The sequence below is a fragment of the Pleuronectes platessa genome, chromosome 23 (genome assembly GCF_947347685.1).
Source record: "Pleuronectes platessa chromosome 23, fPlePla1.1, whole genome shotgun sequence".
In the NCBI taxonomy this organism is placed as follows: domain Eukaryota; kingdom Metazoa; phylum Chordata; class Actinopteri; order Pleuronectiformes; family Pleuronectidae; genus Pleuronectes; species Pleuronectes platessa.
The window spans coordinates 41,485-56,350 of record NC_070648.1 but is presented as its reverse complement, the minus strand read 5'-3'; the positions used below and the strand labels follow the sequence as shown (position 1 = coordinate 56,350).

The following is a 14,866-nucleotide window of genomic DNA, read 5'->3' as shown; positions in this document are numbered from 1 at the left end:
ATGTGGCTTCCTCTGAGGTTGCTATGTGCGTGTCTTTGGTTGCTAAGCATTTCGGAAGTTTGGGCGGCGACTTTCAAACTGGCTCTGATTGGTCCGTGGTCATGTGACCCCATGTTCTCTCGGGCCATGCCCACGGCGGCAGCTAACCTGGCGCTGTCACGGCTACGCAGCGACAGCAGCCTGAGCCGAGGCTACTGGTACGACGTGAAGCTGCTGGATGAAGACTGCTCCACCTCCAAAGGTTTGTCCACAATCAGCTCTGTGTTATTTTAATAAATGAATGAGAAACTTAGTTTTCAAATGCATAGTTTTTACGTTGCTGAATTCTGTTTACATTTTTATATGTAACTTTCGTTATGATTGAACTTTTTCTGGTTTTATCTCAGCTCTGACAGAACTTGGAGAGATGGAGGGTTATGGCCACGCCTACATTGGACCATTTAACCCCGCCCTCTGTCACACGGCATCCTTATTGGCTGAGCACTGGGAGGTGGGGCTTGCATCTCCCGGCTGTCTAGATGCTAATTGGCCGAATCTGCCGCCCATCACTCCTCCCAGCCGGATTCTGTTCACCGTGCTCAAGTCCTTCCAATGGGCGCATGTCGGGATTATCTCAGGTGACAAATGACATCATATGGTGGGAGTGGTCTCGTTTCAGTTTCGCTTCATATAAATGAATTAATAAAAAATTATTACATTTATTGTAAAATATTTTTACTTGATAAAGGTTTGGTTAATATTTATACTTGTTTATATTATTTATATTGTGTGTATATGATCGTTTGAATACACACTTTATATAATGAAGATCTGAGGTAATTTAAATAAGGTTTACAGTAGTAAAACATAGTTTTCACAGGGTTTAACTTTAACTTCATTTTTTAATATGAAATTGAATTTACTTATTTACATGTTTTTGTCGAAGAAGAGAAAAATAAAGAAATAAATATACTACAAACAATCCAGTGATATGATAATTCGATATTATAATATCTAAATGAGTAAATGTTGTGTTGTATTAACATTACTTTAAGTATATATTATATTAAATTTTTAAACATTTTATAACATCAATATATATATATTCTGTATACTTTTGTAAAATCATTATTATGAACATAAAAACAAAGATTTCCATCAATAAAAGAAGTTTAATTTGTGTTTGCTTCTCCTCTTCATCGTCTTCATCAGCTCGTTCCAGCCTATGGGAGAGCACCGGGCAGGAAGTGGCCTCTGCACTCCGGGCCATGGGCCTCCCGATTGGCCCAGTGGTTACCATGGAAACGAGGAACCAAGGAGCTCGTGAGGCTTTGAAAGAGATCAAAGAGGCCGACAAGGTCAAAGGTCAGAACTGAAAGATCATATATAAACAGAGACTGTAGATGCTGCTAATTAACCTCACATCATCAGGTTCTACATAATATTCTTATTGTTTTGAATTATTATCTATAATCATAGATGAATCATGAATGAGTTGAAAATCTAAAGTTAAATATCAACATCAGGTTCTGTAGAAAAACATCAGATAACATGTTTAACTGTTTTATTTTTATTATTCATATCAGCAATGTTTTATTGTCTAATAATCAGTCGATTGTTCAGTGAATCATTTCTAATGTGAGACATTAATCTTTATTGCCAATTCATTTCCAGTCAATGAACTCATCAATTAAAGTGTTGATTTTGGTTGTATAGTTTAGGGTCATGTGGAGATGATAGGGTTTATTGATGATCCAGAACACGCTGAAGAACGTTAAAAATAATGAAAAGGTTAAAAATGTTTAATTAAAATCCTCAACAAACAAAAACTAACAACAGACCAAGTAGCCTCCTCTTTTAGTATCGAGGATAGAGTCAAATAATATTACTAATGTATAACAATAATTCTTATAAAACAGATAATGATTAAATTTATTTAATATTAAACTTAAAAAAAAAAATTAAGAATTCATTTGAGTTCCCACACCAATTTAAAGTCAAGTAAATAAAGTAGATTTAGAGTAAAAGTTTTATTTCTGTCACAGTTAAATCCGGAAACATTAAAAACTATTGTTATTGTTTCTGTTGCAGTTGTGATCATGTGCATGAGCTCTCTTCTGATTGGTGGAGAGGATCAGAGAGAGCTCCTATTGGCTGCTCTGGACATGGGGATGGTTTCTGATGGTTATGTGTTTATACCGTACGACACTTTGCTGTACGCCATGCCGTACCAGGTGAGTGATTGACAGGTGACAACTTCAATCAAAACAGGTCAATAACTTATCAATGTTATACTAAAGTGATCAATCAACTATAAGAGCACTCAGAGAGTTTATATCTCTGTTAAGGCTTTGAATGTGTGTATGTGTGTGTGTGTGTGTGTGTGTGTGTGTATTAAGAAACTCTTGAGTCAAATTTTTTCAATTTGTCTTTTAAATGTGTTTAAATGTTTGAAACTTAGTTCTGATTGGTTCCTTTTGTGTTTTCTTGGTCATCAGGACACAGTGTTCCCTCAGCTGACCAACAACACGCAGCTGCGTCACGCCTACAGCTCCGTCCTGACTGTCACTATCGCGTCCGACCAGAGTTTCTACGAAGCTTTCCGTGAGGCTCAAATCAGCCGAGAGATCCGGTCAGCTGTCTCTGCAACAGAGGTAAACAAACAACACAAATACACAACTTCTACTACAAAACATGAGGGTGGAGATGTTAGGTGTATAAGTTGGATCAACTAAAATGATTTCATTCCTAATTTTTGACTCAACTAGTTAAGCAGTAAAAAACTATTTTAGAACCTCTGATGATTTCAGTTTACATGTAAAGAAGAAAGGAACTTAATGTGTCATCATTGGCGTGAGTTAGCATGAGTTAGCGTGAGTTAGCCTGAATTAGCGTGAGTTAGCTTGAGTTAGCATGAGTTAGCTTGACAACGAGACGTTGAAGTTGTGTCACAGGATTTCAGTATAAAATCACCAGATGAAGTTCGGTCTTGAATGTTTTCCGCAGGTTTCTCCGATGTTCGGAACCATCTTCAACATGGTGTATTTCGTTGCTAAGGCGGTGGAGGAGCGTCGTCAGGCAGGAGGTGGGCACTGGGTGACGGGTGACCACCTCATCCAATCAGATGGAGGCTTTGATTTCAAAGGCTTTAATCAGGTCAGACATTAAAACAGACGTGAAGTAAAAAGTAGTTTGATGCCGAGACTAAATGAAAACAAATGAATTAAAGATATGGTCTTTAAAAACCACGAATCAGATTTTACAGTCGACATTAGCGACTTTCACTCAACAGATGAATCTCGTAGATTAAAAACAGTAATAGATAATTAATAGATAATAGAAAGAAGTTCATAGATCATCTAGGACTTCTGACTGTACGAATATGATGATGGTCTGGCCCTGATCTTGATCCTGGTCAGATGACATCATCACCTTCCTCTGTTTAACATGTTGTTTTTCTTAGGTTTTATATGGAGGTAAAAAGGGGCGTGGCCTGCAGGCCAGGTACGTGGTGCTGGACAGCGATGGCGATCGACTTGTGCCGACACATTCGCTCGCTGCGACAGACACAGACGGGCTGGTCGGAGCTCTGAGACCCCTGAGCCGCTCGTTCATCTTCCCCGGAGGAAAACCCCCCAAAGCCAGCTTCTGTTGGTTCAGTCCAGAGGAGCCATGCAGCGGCGGTGAGTTACTCATACCATGTCACATGTTTGTACATGTAGAGGGTTAGCGCCCCCTGCTGTCACATGGTAGGTAATCTCCTGTTTCTGCAGGTCTCGACACGGTGACGATGATATTCATCTTCCTGTTGCTCTGTGCTCTGATTGGAGCATTTTTCTACTGGATCAGGTCAAGGACACACACACAAACACACACACACACACACAATGATATTATTATTAATGATTATAATAATAAAAATAATGGTGGCGTCTGCACAGGAAGTACAAGAGATCAACGAATGTCACCAAACTGATCCTGACTCTGGACGACATCGTCTTCATCGACACTCAAGTCAGCAGGAAGGTCAGTGGTGATGTCATCACCTGGTCGTCTGCAGGTAAACAACAACGAGCTGCTGATCACGTTGTTGTTGTTGTTGTTGTCATAGAAACTGAACGACGAGTCGATCATGAAGAGTCTTCTGGAAATTAAAACTCCGCTTCGCTCGATCGCTCGAAGTTACATCCTGACGTCAGCTGAGAGTTCCAACATCGGAATACTGGAGGTACACCTGTCTCTCTGTCTCAATGTGGACCTGTCTCTCTGTCTCAATGTGGACCTGTCTCTCTGTCTCAATGTGGACCTGTCTCACTGTCTCAATGTGGACCTGTCTCTCCGTCTCAATGTGGACCTGTCTCTCTGTCTCAATGTGGACCTGTCTCACTGTCTCAATGTGGACCTGTCTCTCCGTCTCAATGTGGACCTGTCTCACTGTCTCAATGTGGACCTGTCTCTCTGTCTCAATGTGGACCTGTCTCTCTGTCTCAATGTGGACCTGTCTCTCTGTCTCAATGTGGACCTGTCTCACTGTCTCAATGTGGACCTGTCTCTCCGTCTCAATGTGGACCTGTCTCACTGTCTCAATGTGGACCTGTCTCTCTGTCTCAATGTGGACCTGTCTCTCTGTCTCAATGTGGACCTGTCTCTCTGTCTCAATGTGGACCTGTCTCACTGTCTCAATGTGGACCTGTCTCACTGTCTCAATGTGGACCTGTCTCACTCTGCAACTGTCGGTCGATCAAACAAATGTTATTAGTCTCATATTCAAAGTTTGTCTCATAGATGTTCACAAGGATCAACTTCCTCTGTTCTTAACTCAACAAGAGTCAAACTACAGAGAAACGTTATGAAGCTCAGTCTCATGTGAGGATCTTCTCCCAGGACACAAGTCCAACAGATGCTGATGGAACTGAACACATCAACACAACAGGATTCACTTCATGAGAAGAACCTGTTTATCACTTAGTGTAGGGTTAGTTAATTAATTAGATAAGTCATCGGGCCGGCGAAGCAAGAGACGGTGTTCAAAAACCAAGTACGATGAAGCCTGTCTTGCTCTTTGGTTCACAGTCAATGTGGTAGGACATGAGGAGAGACCAGTGTGTAAAATACTTTTTTTCAAAGTAACTATGGCAACACTGGTGGTCAGTGATCTCCACGTGTACTACATCCTAAGTTTGTATCAGTGTGGCTCCCCCTGGCAGAATCGAGGAGCATTACTCCGCTGGTCAACAAGAGATTCTGCTCCTCTGATGTTTTCTAATCATCACACTTAGAACTGATCTTTATAAAAACCTGATGAATTCATATTTATGTTCCTGGATAAACGGGGCGTCGCAGGAAACATGAATCGATTATGTTCAGTCTCTGAATCCATCGTTCACCTGATGCATCAAAAAACTATTAATTCCTCCACCCTGTAATTGTCTCACTATGCACCTGTCTCACTGTCGCACTGTGTGTGCACGTCTGTCTAATTGTGTATCGTTTGTATTGTCTCACTGACACACTGACTCTTGCTCTGATTGGTTGCATTGTTACCAGGGCGACTGGGTTTGGATGAAAAAGATTCCTGCTGGAAAGACGATGACGGCTGTCAATCAAAACACCCAGAGTCTGTTTAACCATGTACGTAGAGTTCACGTTGACTTAATGACTCATTATTGATCAATATATTGATTTGTATATTGATTAACATACAATATTTCAGGGATTGGCCAGTAAGTTTGGCTGTGCCCAGCAGGGGGTGCTGGAATTTATAAACATGCTATGGAGCCGAGTGAAGTTAGAAAACTTTGTGTTCATAGATTATCTGCGCTGACGAGTTTGTGGTTTATATATAAATTTGAACTATTTACTGAACAGCTCTTTTCATACATCTGTTAAACAACCGACACAATCTTCAGACCAAGTTCTAAACCTTTCAAAATAACAGCTCTGTCCTTCAGCTCAGTATAAAGCCTTACAGCAACAAAGTGAACCTGGAGCTTTTACTTTGAAGACAAATTGATGAAGAGGAAATAATATTGTTGTCATGATGGAGATCAGCTCCTGTGAATGTGTCAGTCTGATAAAAATTGAATCATCTGGACAGATATCACAGGCCGCCAGACCACTGGAATATCAGTTAATATGTTGATATAATGTAAATATAAATATTAGCATAGTAAATATTGATTCATTTATTTAGTATATTGATACGTTTTCAAGTTTTCAGATGGAGATGTTAAAATGCTCTGTGCTATGTCCAGTTACGGGAGATGAGACATGAGAACCTGAACTTATATCTTGGACTCTTTCTGGATTCTGGGATCTTCGCTCTCGTTGTTGAACATTGTCCTCGAGGGAGTTTGGCTGATCTGCTCGCCGAGGCCACCATGAGGCTGGACTGGATGTTCAAGTCCTCACTGCTTATGGACCTGATCAAGGTGCTGCTCAGACACTAATAATATAATCATGTTTATAATATCAATGATAAATAATAATAATTCAATCGTGTGTGTGTCTCAGGGTATGAAGTATCTTCATCTTCGAGGTTTGAGTCACGGTCGACTGAAGTCAACAAACTGTTTAGTTGATGGACGTTTTGTTCTGAAAATCACTGATTACGGACTTCCCATGATCCTTCACTCTCAGAGCCTCAGTCTCTCTGAGGATCCACAAGGTAAAACATGTTTATTTCTATTTTTCTATTTTGATTTATGTTTATATATGCTAACATGTGTTTATATAACCCCTGGATAAAATGGTCAGGGTTAGATAAGCTTCCATGGCGACACTAATGATGCGTTCACACCAGTGGCAATTTTGTATGACGTCATTTCACAGTCATACAAATAGAGGGAGCTGATTATTATAAGCAGTCGGCCTATATAGTCCAGTAAGATATACTATGGGCTACATGTTGAGTGCCAGCAGGGAGCAGAAATCATATTTCAAATAAAATTCACATGCTTTAGCGCTCAGCGTGACACAAATATGTTGTCTATAATACAGCTTTAAAGTAAAATGATTGCAACAAAGTAAAAGATTAGACAGACACATAGCTTCACATCAACGTCAACATCAATACTCTGAATAAAGAGCTTTAGGAGAATGCTACTTTAAACAGCTGCTCTTAAAATGCAGATGGGATTTTAAGTACTCACGTTTCAGTTGATCACAGTAAATCTGTTTCTGCAGAATAATAATCTGTGTAACGTAGTCAAGTCAAATGGGTTGAAGAGTGAAACAAGTTTACACACAATTAGAAATCTAACGTGGTGGAGCTTATTCTCCAAACACACTCATCAACTCTAACACTTCTCTCTGCTGGGTGGACCTGGAGTCGCGTTTCAAGTTATTCAAGTCGAGTTGCTAGGCAGATTTGTGGGGCACATCTGAAAGTGCCCCCCCTAACCCTAACCCTCCATGTCGACACTAATGATGCGTTCACACCAGTGGCGATTTTAGCCTGAAATTTCTGGTGGTGCAATTTTGTATGACGTCATGTCACCGTCACAGAAATAGAGGGAGCTGATTATTATAAGCAGTAGGCATATGAAGACCAGTAAGATCTACTATGGGCTGCATTTTGAGTGCTAGCAGTGCTGGGGGGCTCCTCCTGAAGTCCACTGTCATCTCCACGGTTTTAAGCGTGTTTAGCTCTAGGTTGTTGCGACCGCACCACAGGACCAGCTGTTCGACCTCCCTCCTATATGCAGACTCATCATTATCCCAGATGAGGCCAATGACTGATGTGTCGTCTGCAAATTTGAGGATTTTAACCGATGGGTCTCCTGAGGTGCAGTTGTTGGTGTAGAGGGAGAAGAGCAGTGGGGAGAGCACGCATCCCTGAGGTGCACCAGTGCTGACTGACCGGGTGCTGGATGTCATTTCACCCAGCCTCACCTGCTGCTTCCTGTCTATCAGGACATTTTTATCCACTGACGGGTGGAGGCAGGCACAGTGAGCTGGATGAGTTTGGTGAGGAGGACTTCTGGGATGATGGTGTTGAACGCCGAGCTGAAGTCCACGAACAGCATCCTTGCATAGGTCCCTGGGGAGTCGAGGTGTTTCAGGATGAAGTGCAGCCCCATGTTGACAGCATCATCCACTGACCTGTTAGCCCGGTAGGCAAACTGCATGGGGTCCAGCAGGGGGCCTGTGATGTCCTTCAGATGGGTCAACACCAGTCTTTCAAATGATTTCATGACCACAGACGTCAGGGTGACGGGTCTGTAGTCATTCAGTCCAGTGATGCAGTGTTTCTTAGGGACTGGGACGATGGTGGAAGTTTTGAAGCAGGAGGGGACTTCACACAGCTCCAGAGATCTGTTGAAGATCCGTGTGAAGATGGGAGCCAGCTGTTCTGCGCAGGCTTTCAGACCGGAGGGTGACACACCGTCTGGGCCTGGTGCCTTCCTTGTCTTCTGTCTCTGAAAGAGCTGGCACACATCCTCTTTAAGGACCCTGAGTGCTGGTGGGGAGTCAGGGGGGAGGGGGGAGGTGATAACAGGGGGTGCAGATGGTTGTGTGAAGTCTGGGTTGGAGCGGGTGAGAGGTGTTAATGTGGGGGGATCAAACCTGCAGTAGAACACATTCAGATCCTCAGCCAGTTTAGGGTTCTCCATGGGGGGGGGGGGAGGTTTTCCTGTGGTTAGAGATGTCCTGCAGGCCTCTCCACACTGAAGCAGGGTCGTTAGCTGAAAACCAGTTTTTCCGAGTAGCTTCTCTTTGCCACTCTGATCTCTTTAAGGCCGGCGCATGCTTCTGCTTTTTCACAGCCCCGCAAGCGCAAGAGCCTCCGGGCCCCTTATGTGCTCATGTATCTCTTCTTACGTGCGTCGCCCAATTTTTCTAACTAGACGGCAAAGCTCCGCGAGCCTGACGCAGCCCGCAAGGGATGTGATTGGTCTGCTAACTACATCCTTTCCGGAGTCGCATTTCCGGTTTCCACATTATAACGGCAGAAACAACGGAAGATTTAGAAGGACGAATATGGACCAAATAGAAGAGCGTTTGGCAGAAGAGATCCGAAAGTATGACCACTTGTATCACCCGTCACTGATTGGAGGATTTGTCCGCCAGAAAAAGGCTACGAGGAGCCGCAGTGGTGATGTAAATAAACAATCGACGAAGAAGAAAGACGGCGTCTCTAAGGTCGTCTTCGACCAAAAACGTTACTCCGCCTAGTGTTCTGGCGGGGAACTGCTGTGTAAGACGCTCAGTGCTTGGGGAAGCATGAATGACAAAGAGTCCTGCGACACAGCTGCGTGAAAAGCCGCCGACGCAGTTGCAGAAGCATGCGCCGGCCTTTAGTCAGTGTGTTCCTCGCCTGGTTGAACAGGATCCTGTCCCCACTCCTGAAGGCCTCCTCTTTGGCTTGACGAAGCCGCTTGAGCTTTGATTTGAACCACGGTTTATTGTTATTACAGATGCAATAGGTTTTGGTGGGTACGCACATGCCTTCACAAAAACTGTTATATGACGTCACAGTGTCCGTGAGTTCGTCCAGTGATGAAGATGAAGATGAAGATGCAGCCTCAAAAACACTCCAGTCAGTGCAGTCAAAGCCGGCCTGTAGCTCCAGCTTTGACTCGTTGGTCCATTTCCTCGTAGTTTTCACCACAGGCTTTAAAGATTTTAGTTTCTGCCTGTAGCTTGGAAGGAGATGAAGCAGGCAGTGATCAGAGAGTCCCAAAGCTGCACGGGGGACAGAGCGATAGGCATTCTTCAGAGTTGTGTAGCAATGGTCCAGTGTGTTTCTGTCCCTGGTGGGACACTTAATGTGCTGCCTGTATTTTGGCAGTTCACGGCTGAGGTTTGCTTGGTTGAAATCCCCAAGGATAATCAGAAGAGAGTCCGGGTGATTTGGCTCCGTGCTGGTTATCTGGTCAGCCGGGTGCCGCTGTGCCTCGCTCACGCAGGCTTGAGGTGGTATGTACACGCTGACCAGAATGAAGGAGGAAAACGCCCGCGGTGAGTAACATGGTTTGCAGTTTATGGAAATGGCTTCTAGCTGAGGAGTGCATATTTTCCATAGCACTGTGGCATCTGTGCACCAGCTTTCGTTGATGTAGAAGCAGATTCCTCCTCCCCTCGTTTTCCCCGTTAGTTCCGTAACGCGGTCCACGCGGTGGAGTTGGAAGCCCGGCAGATGAAGGATGCTGTCAGGGATGCACTCACCAAGCCGGGTTTCAGTGAAGCACAGGGCAGAAGATCCGGATAAATCCCTGTTTATCTTCTTTAGGAGCAGCAGCTCATCCATTTTGTCGGGCAGAGAGTGGACAGTTGCCAGGTGTAACGCCGGGAGCGGAGTTCGGAACCCCCGCTCTTGCAGTCAGAGTAACTTCATGGCTGGAAGTTAACCCTAACCCTAACCCTAACCAGTCTAACCAGTCTAACCAGCGCTCCAGCGCGCTTCCCTCGCCTGCGTCTCCTCCAAGCTCCACAGAGAGCTGCTGCTCCTCTGACCAAAATCTCCAAAAAAGTGTCTGGGTCTGTAAAGTCCGGTGAAAGGGTTTGAGGAATGGAACGTCGGACAGCCATTCGCGGCGCCATCATAAGGGGCGGGGCTAACACAGAGAGAAGAGCAATTAGTCTTTCTGTCAGTCAGTGTTTCTCTGCCTGTCTCTCTCTCTCACTCAACCTGTCTGCCTGTCTCTCTCTCTCACTCAACCTGTCTGTCTGTCTGTCTGTCTCTCTCTCTCTCAACCTGTCTCTCTCTCAGAGCTGCTGTGGTCCGCCCCGGAGCTTCTGAGGAACTCGGTCCGTGGAGGTTCATTTGCCGGAGATGTTTTCAGTTTCTCTATCATCATACAGGAAGTGATCTCACGCACGTTGCCGTATGCCATGATGGACATGCCCGCCCACGGTGAGAAAGGATGGTCCAGGCACCACCCGTCTGTCTGTCTGTCTCTCCCCCATCTCTCTCACCTGTCTCTCTCTGCCTGTCTGTCTGATAGAGATCGTGGAGCGTATAAAGACGCCCCCTCCGCTCTTCAGGCCGGTGGTTTCGGTGGACGAAGCTCCGACCGAATGTCTGAGTCTGATGAACGAATGTTGGAATGAAGATCCGAGTAAGAGGCCGAGCTTCGACGACATTTTCAAACAGGTGGGAACAGCTGCCCCCTGCTGGCCACATGATAAACTGCACAATATAACACAAAATCCAGTTGGTATTTTACATGATGATGAATATGTGTGTGTTTCTGTGTATTGTGTTTTTGTATGATTGTGTGTTTTGTGTGTATGTACATTATGTGGTAGTGCGTTAATCCAGGGAAGTGGGGGAACATCATCTACTCTAATGTTGTGGGATCGTGTGATTTGTGTGTTGTGTATTTTTTGTTAACGTGTTGATGTGATTGTGTATTTGCAGTTTCGGGGCATAAATCGAGGGAAGCGTGCGAACATCATCGACTCCATGCTGCGGATGTTGGAGCAGTACAGTTCAAACCTGGAGGATCTGATCAGAGAACGAACAGACGAGCTGGAGGTCGAGAGGAGCAAGACGGATAAACTGATCGGACAACTCCTGCCCAAGTACGACAGCAGTAGAACCTTGAATGAGACTCAGGTCTGACACAGCAGTGACACCTGGTGGCTGGGCAGTGGATCACTACATGATGTTTTTAAGATTCCTTCAGTATCACAGGGATCCACTGGAAGTTGTCTGTACATCACAGATTTCAGTCAATATAGCTGCTTCTATTTTGAGACTTTGGGAAATCGCTCTTTACACACAAACAGAAAAAAACGCATTGAATAAGTTTTTAATTTATGTCAGATTATGATTCCATATCGCATCCTGACCCTTTAACCCTGAAGTGCTGACTGTGTGTGGACAGGGAACAGAGTGCACATAAAAACTTTTTTTCCCCTGTGTATTAAATATGATTCTCAACTCTGGAGTGAATCAAACAAACATAAAATAAACTTCTGTTCTGTTCTGGTCCTAATTATATGTGATGAGTGTGCGTGTTCATTGTTAAAGTGTAAAGTGAGAGCAGGTTAGAGTCTGGAGGACTGTCTCCTGTCAGTGTCGATCCTCCAGACAGACACAGATCCCAACAAACTGCTGCTTCTGCTCTGATCTGGAAACAGCCGCACTAATCGTTGGTTCGATCTATGTTTATTATTCAGGTTGGTGGCTAATGTATGTATGTGTGTATATACATGTATGTATATTGATATGATCTATATGTCTCATTGTTTCAGATCAGTGGCTCAAGCTCTGAAAAAAGGGAAACCCGTTCGACCTGAACATTATTCCGATTCGACTCTTTACTTCAGTGACATCGTTGGATTTACAACCATCTCAGCTCTCAGCGAGCCAATCGAGGTATCTGCTCTCTTACTTCCTGTTTTGTTGGGAGTTGTAGTCTTTTCCTGGGTTAGGATTCCTTCAGTGTTAATGTTGAGAAGGATTTTATTGGGAGCTGAATTCTCAGAGTTTTCCTCCTGTCCAAAACACCCGAACCCTAGAGCTGCTGATCAATCCAGTTAAAGTCTGACGCCGAGCTTCATTAAAACTAGAGATTCTACAAATGTAATGTAAATAAATATAGTACAAGTCTAGTTGATTTTAGATGTTCGTTTTATAGTAGATCATTTTTAACTAAAAGTGTGTGTGTGTAGGTGGTTGACCTCCTGAATGACCTCTACACCATGTTTGATGCCATCATTGCGAGTCATGATGTTTACAAGGTAAACTGTTTACCTCCTCATACACATTTGCTCTTACTTAACACAAGGGACCTTTGACCTTTAACTAAGATTACATGACTAGAGAATTAATGAGATCAGTGTTTGTTCTTCTTCCTGATTCACTGAAGTGTAATTATGCGCCACAGAGTCAGAGCATCCATCAAAGCTTTGTTTTCAGGTGGAAACGATCGGAGACGCCTACATGGTGGCGTCAGGCGTCCCAAACAGGAACGGAACCCGACATGCAGCTGAAGTGTCCAACATGTCTCTGGACATCCTGCACTCGATCGGAGCCTTTAAGATCAAACACATGCCTGAGATCAAAGTGAAGATACGCATTGGCCTGCACTCAGGTAATAATCACACAGCCCCGACATGTCGTTAACATGTCGTTAACATGGCGTCATACTGCTCAAAGCATAGTGAACATTAGTTCTGGACCAACTCTCTGGTTGACTGTCAGCTCTGTTGTGGCCTGGTGCTTGTTGGTGACCTGGTCAGCTGGTTAACTAGTCAGCTGGTTAACTGGTCAGCTTTGGTGCCTGCAGATGAGGATGAGTCTCATTGAAGAATAATCTGGTGACCACAGGTTGACCAGATGTAGGACAGGAGACAACAGGTCAAGGAGGCAGTGGCGGTTTTGGGCACAGGCGAACCGGGCAGCCTCACTTTTTCATGTCACGTGGGGGGGCGGCACGAGCACATAAAAAGAAAAAAAATCATCTGGCCAGCGAAGCGGTTTTCTTTTATCTATCACTGTGTGGGGAATGGGCAAATTGGCGCCCTCTGCAACTGCAGGCTCCCTGCTTGATGCTGTGTGAGACGGGGGTGGGGGGGGGGGGGGGGGGGCGCGGGGGACAGTTCACCTCTGGCACTCCCAAATGGAACGGACAAGGGGGGAAACGGGGGATCCACTCCTAAACGGTGGAACGAGCTCCCCAATGACAGGATAGAAAGTATACACATCTTCTAACGCAATCTAAAAACAGATATATGGTATACCTTGAATTAAAAAAATTAAATAGTAGCATTAATGTCGCTTACATGTCGCACTTTGTAATTTTGCTTTCTTGAAGAAAAATGTTACCTTCTTGATTCTTGGTTTGTTCCCTCATGGTTGATGCACTCATTTGAAATCACTTTGGATAGAAGAGTCAGCTTAATGAAATGTGATGAATCAGAAACATATGTTCCAGCTTCCACACGCTGTGGGTGTGTTGACTGATCACGTGACCTGTGTATGTGCTTAGGTCCACTCGTAGCTGGTGTGGTGGGACTCATGATGCCCAGGTACTGTCTGTTTGGAGACACAGTGACCACAGCATCACACATGGAAGCCTCTGGACTGCGTACGTAAAAACACTCTGATCTGAGTTTCTTTTCTTTTGTTTCTCTAGTTTGAAATATTGTGAGTCAACATGAAACGTGAACTTGATGAATGACATTTATTGAAGTAAGTTTTTTGTGTGTCCAGCCTATAGGATCCACATCAGTCTGGCCACGATGAAGGTTCTGACCAGCCTCAAACTGGGATATCACTTCGAAACCAGGAAAGCTCAGGTCTGATTAACTACTCTCACCTTTCATCTGTTTTTCATCTGTTTTACATATATATATATTTCATCAGCTGAAATTACTGATGATGAAGTGGATGATGGTTTTTTTTTCAGGTGAAGGGCTCGGAGGACACCTATTGGCTAATTGGGCAAGATGGTTTCACTAAACCTCTTCCAGTTCCTCCAGATGTGATCGGAGGGTAGGAGTTTATTTAAATGTATACACATGATCATTTGTATTTAAATATATGTTAACGTTCTCTGTCTGTCTGTGATGTCTCTCTCTGTCTCTATCTCTCAGGGCCAGTAACCATGGTATCAGTCTTGATGAGATTCCAGTTGAGAGACGACAAAAATTTCTGGACCGACAGAAAAGAAACAAAAAATAATATTCACACACACACACACCAACCCCCCCCCCCCCCACACACACACACCAACCCCCCCCCCCCCCACCTCAAACGCTGTGCTTTAAGGATATTTTCTTAGCCATTGAAACATTTTCAGCCAAATGCAATAAAACTGGTGGAACCTCAAGATTTGTAATTGTTGGGAAAGCACAATAAAGTTATGAACATATAAGGGAAATACTTATAATATAAATAAGAGTAACATCTGGAAAGTGATTGTCTGATATC

General features: G+C 44.0%; 1 protein-coding gene across 1 annotated transcript; it reads left to right on the top strand.

The window, feature by feature from the left end:
* On the top strand, nt 1–14,646 carry LOC128430271 (retinal guanylyl cyclase 2). The gene is made up of 23 exons (XM_053416302.1): nt 1–241; nt 387–617; nt 1,192–1,344; nt 2,071–2,213; nt 2,478–2,633; nt 2,986–3,135; nt 3,443–3,662; nt 3,753–3,828; nt 3,921–4,005; nt 4,091–4,207; nt 5,527–5,610; nt 6,234–6,410; nt 6,493–6,646; nt 10,694–10,837; nt 10,929–11,077; nt 11,345–11,508; nt 12,184–12,307; nt 12,604–12,672; nt 12,851–13,025; nt 13,923–14,021; nt 14,147–14,232; nt 14,343–14,428; nt 14,530–14,646. Exons 1-23 carry the CDS (start codon nt 1–3, stop codon nt 14,615–14,617), a joined length of 3,171 nt encoding a protein of 1,056 aa, XP_053272277.1. The 3' UTR covers nt 14,618–14,646.
* Nucleotides 14,647–14,866: the final 220 nt, after the last annotated feature.

Coding starts and splice junctions, on each gene's coding strand:
- LOC128430271 (XM_053416302.1), top strand. CDS start 1: ATGTGGCTTCCTCTGAGGTTGCTATGTGCGTGTCTTTGGTTGCTAAGC. Junction 6,411..6,492: donor TGCTTATGGACCTGATCAAG/GTGCTGCTCAGA, acceptor TGTGTGTCTCAG/GGTATGAAGTATCTTCATCT. Junction 14,429..14,529: donor CCTCCAGATGTGATCGGAGG/GTAGGAGTTTAT, acceptor TCTATCTCTCAG/GGCCAGTAACCATGGTATCA.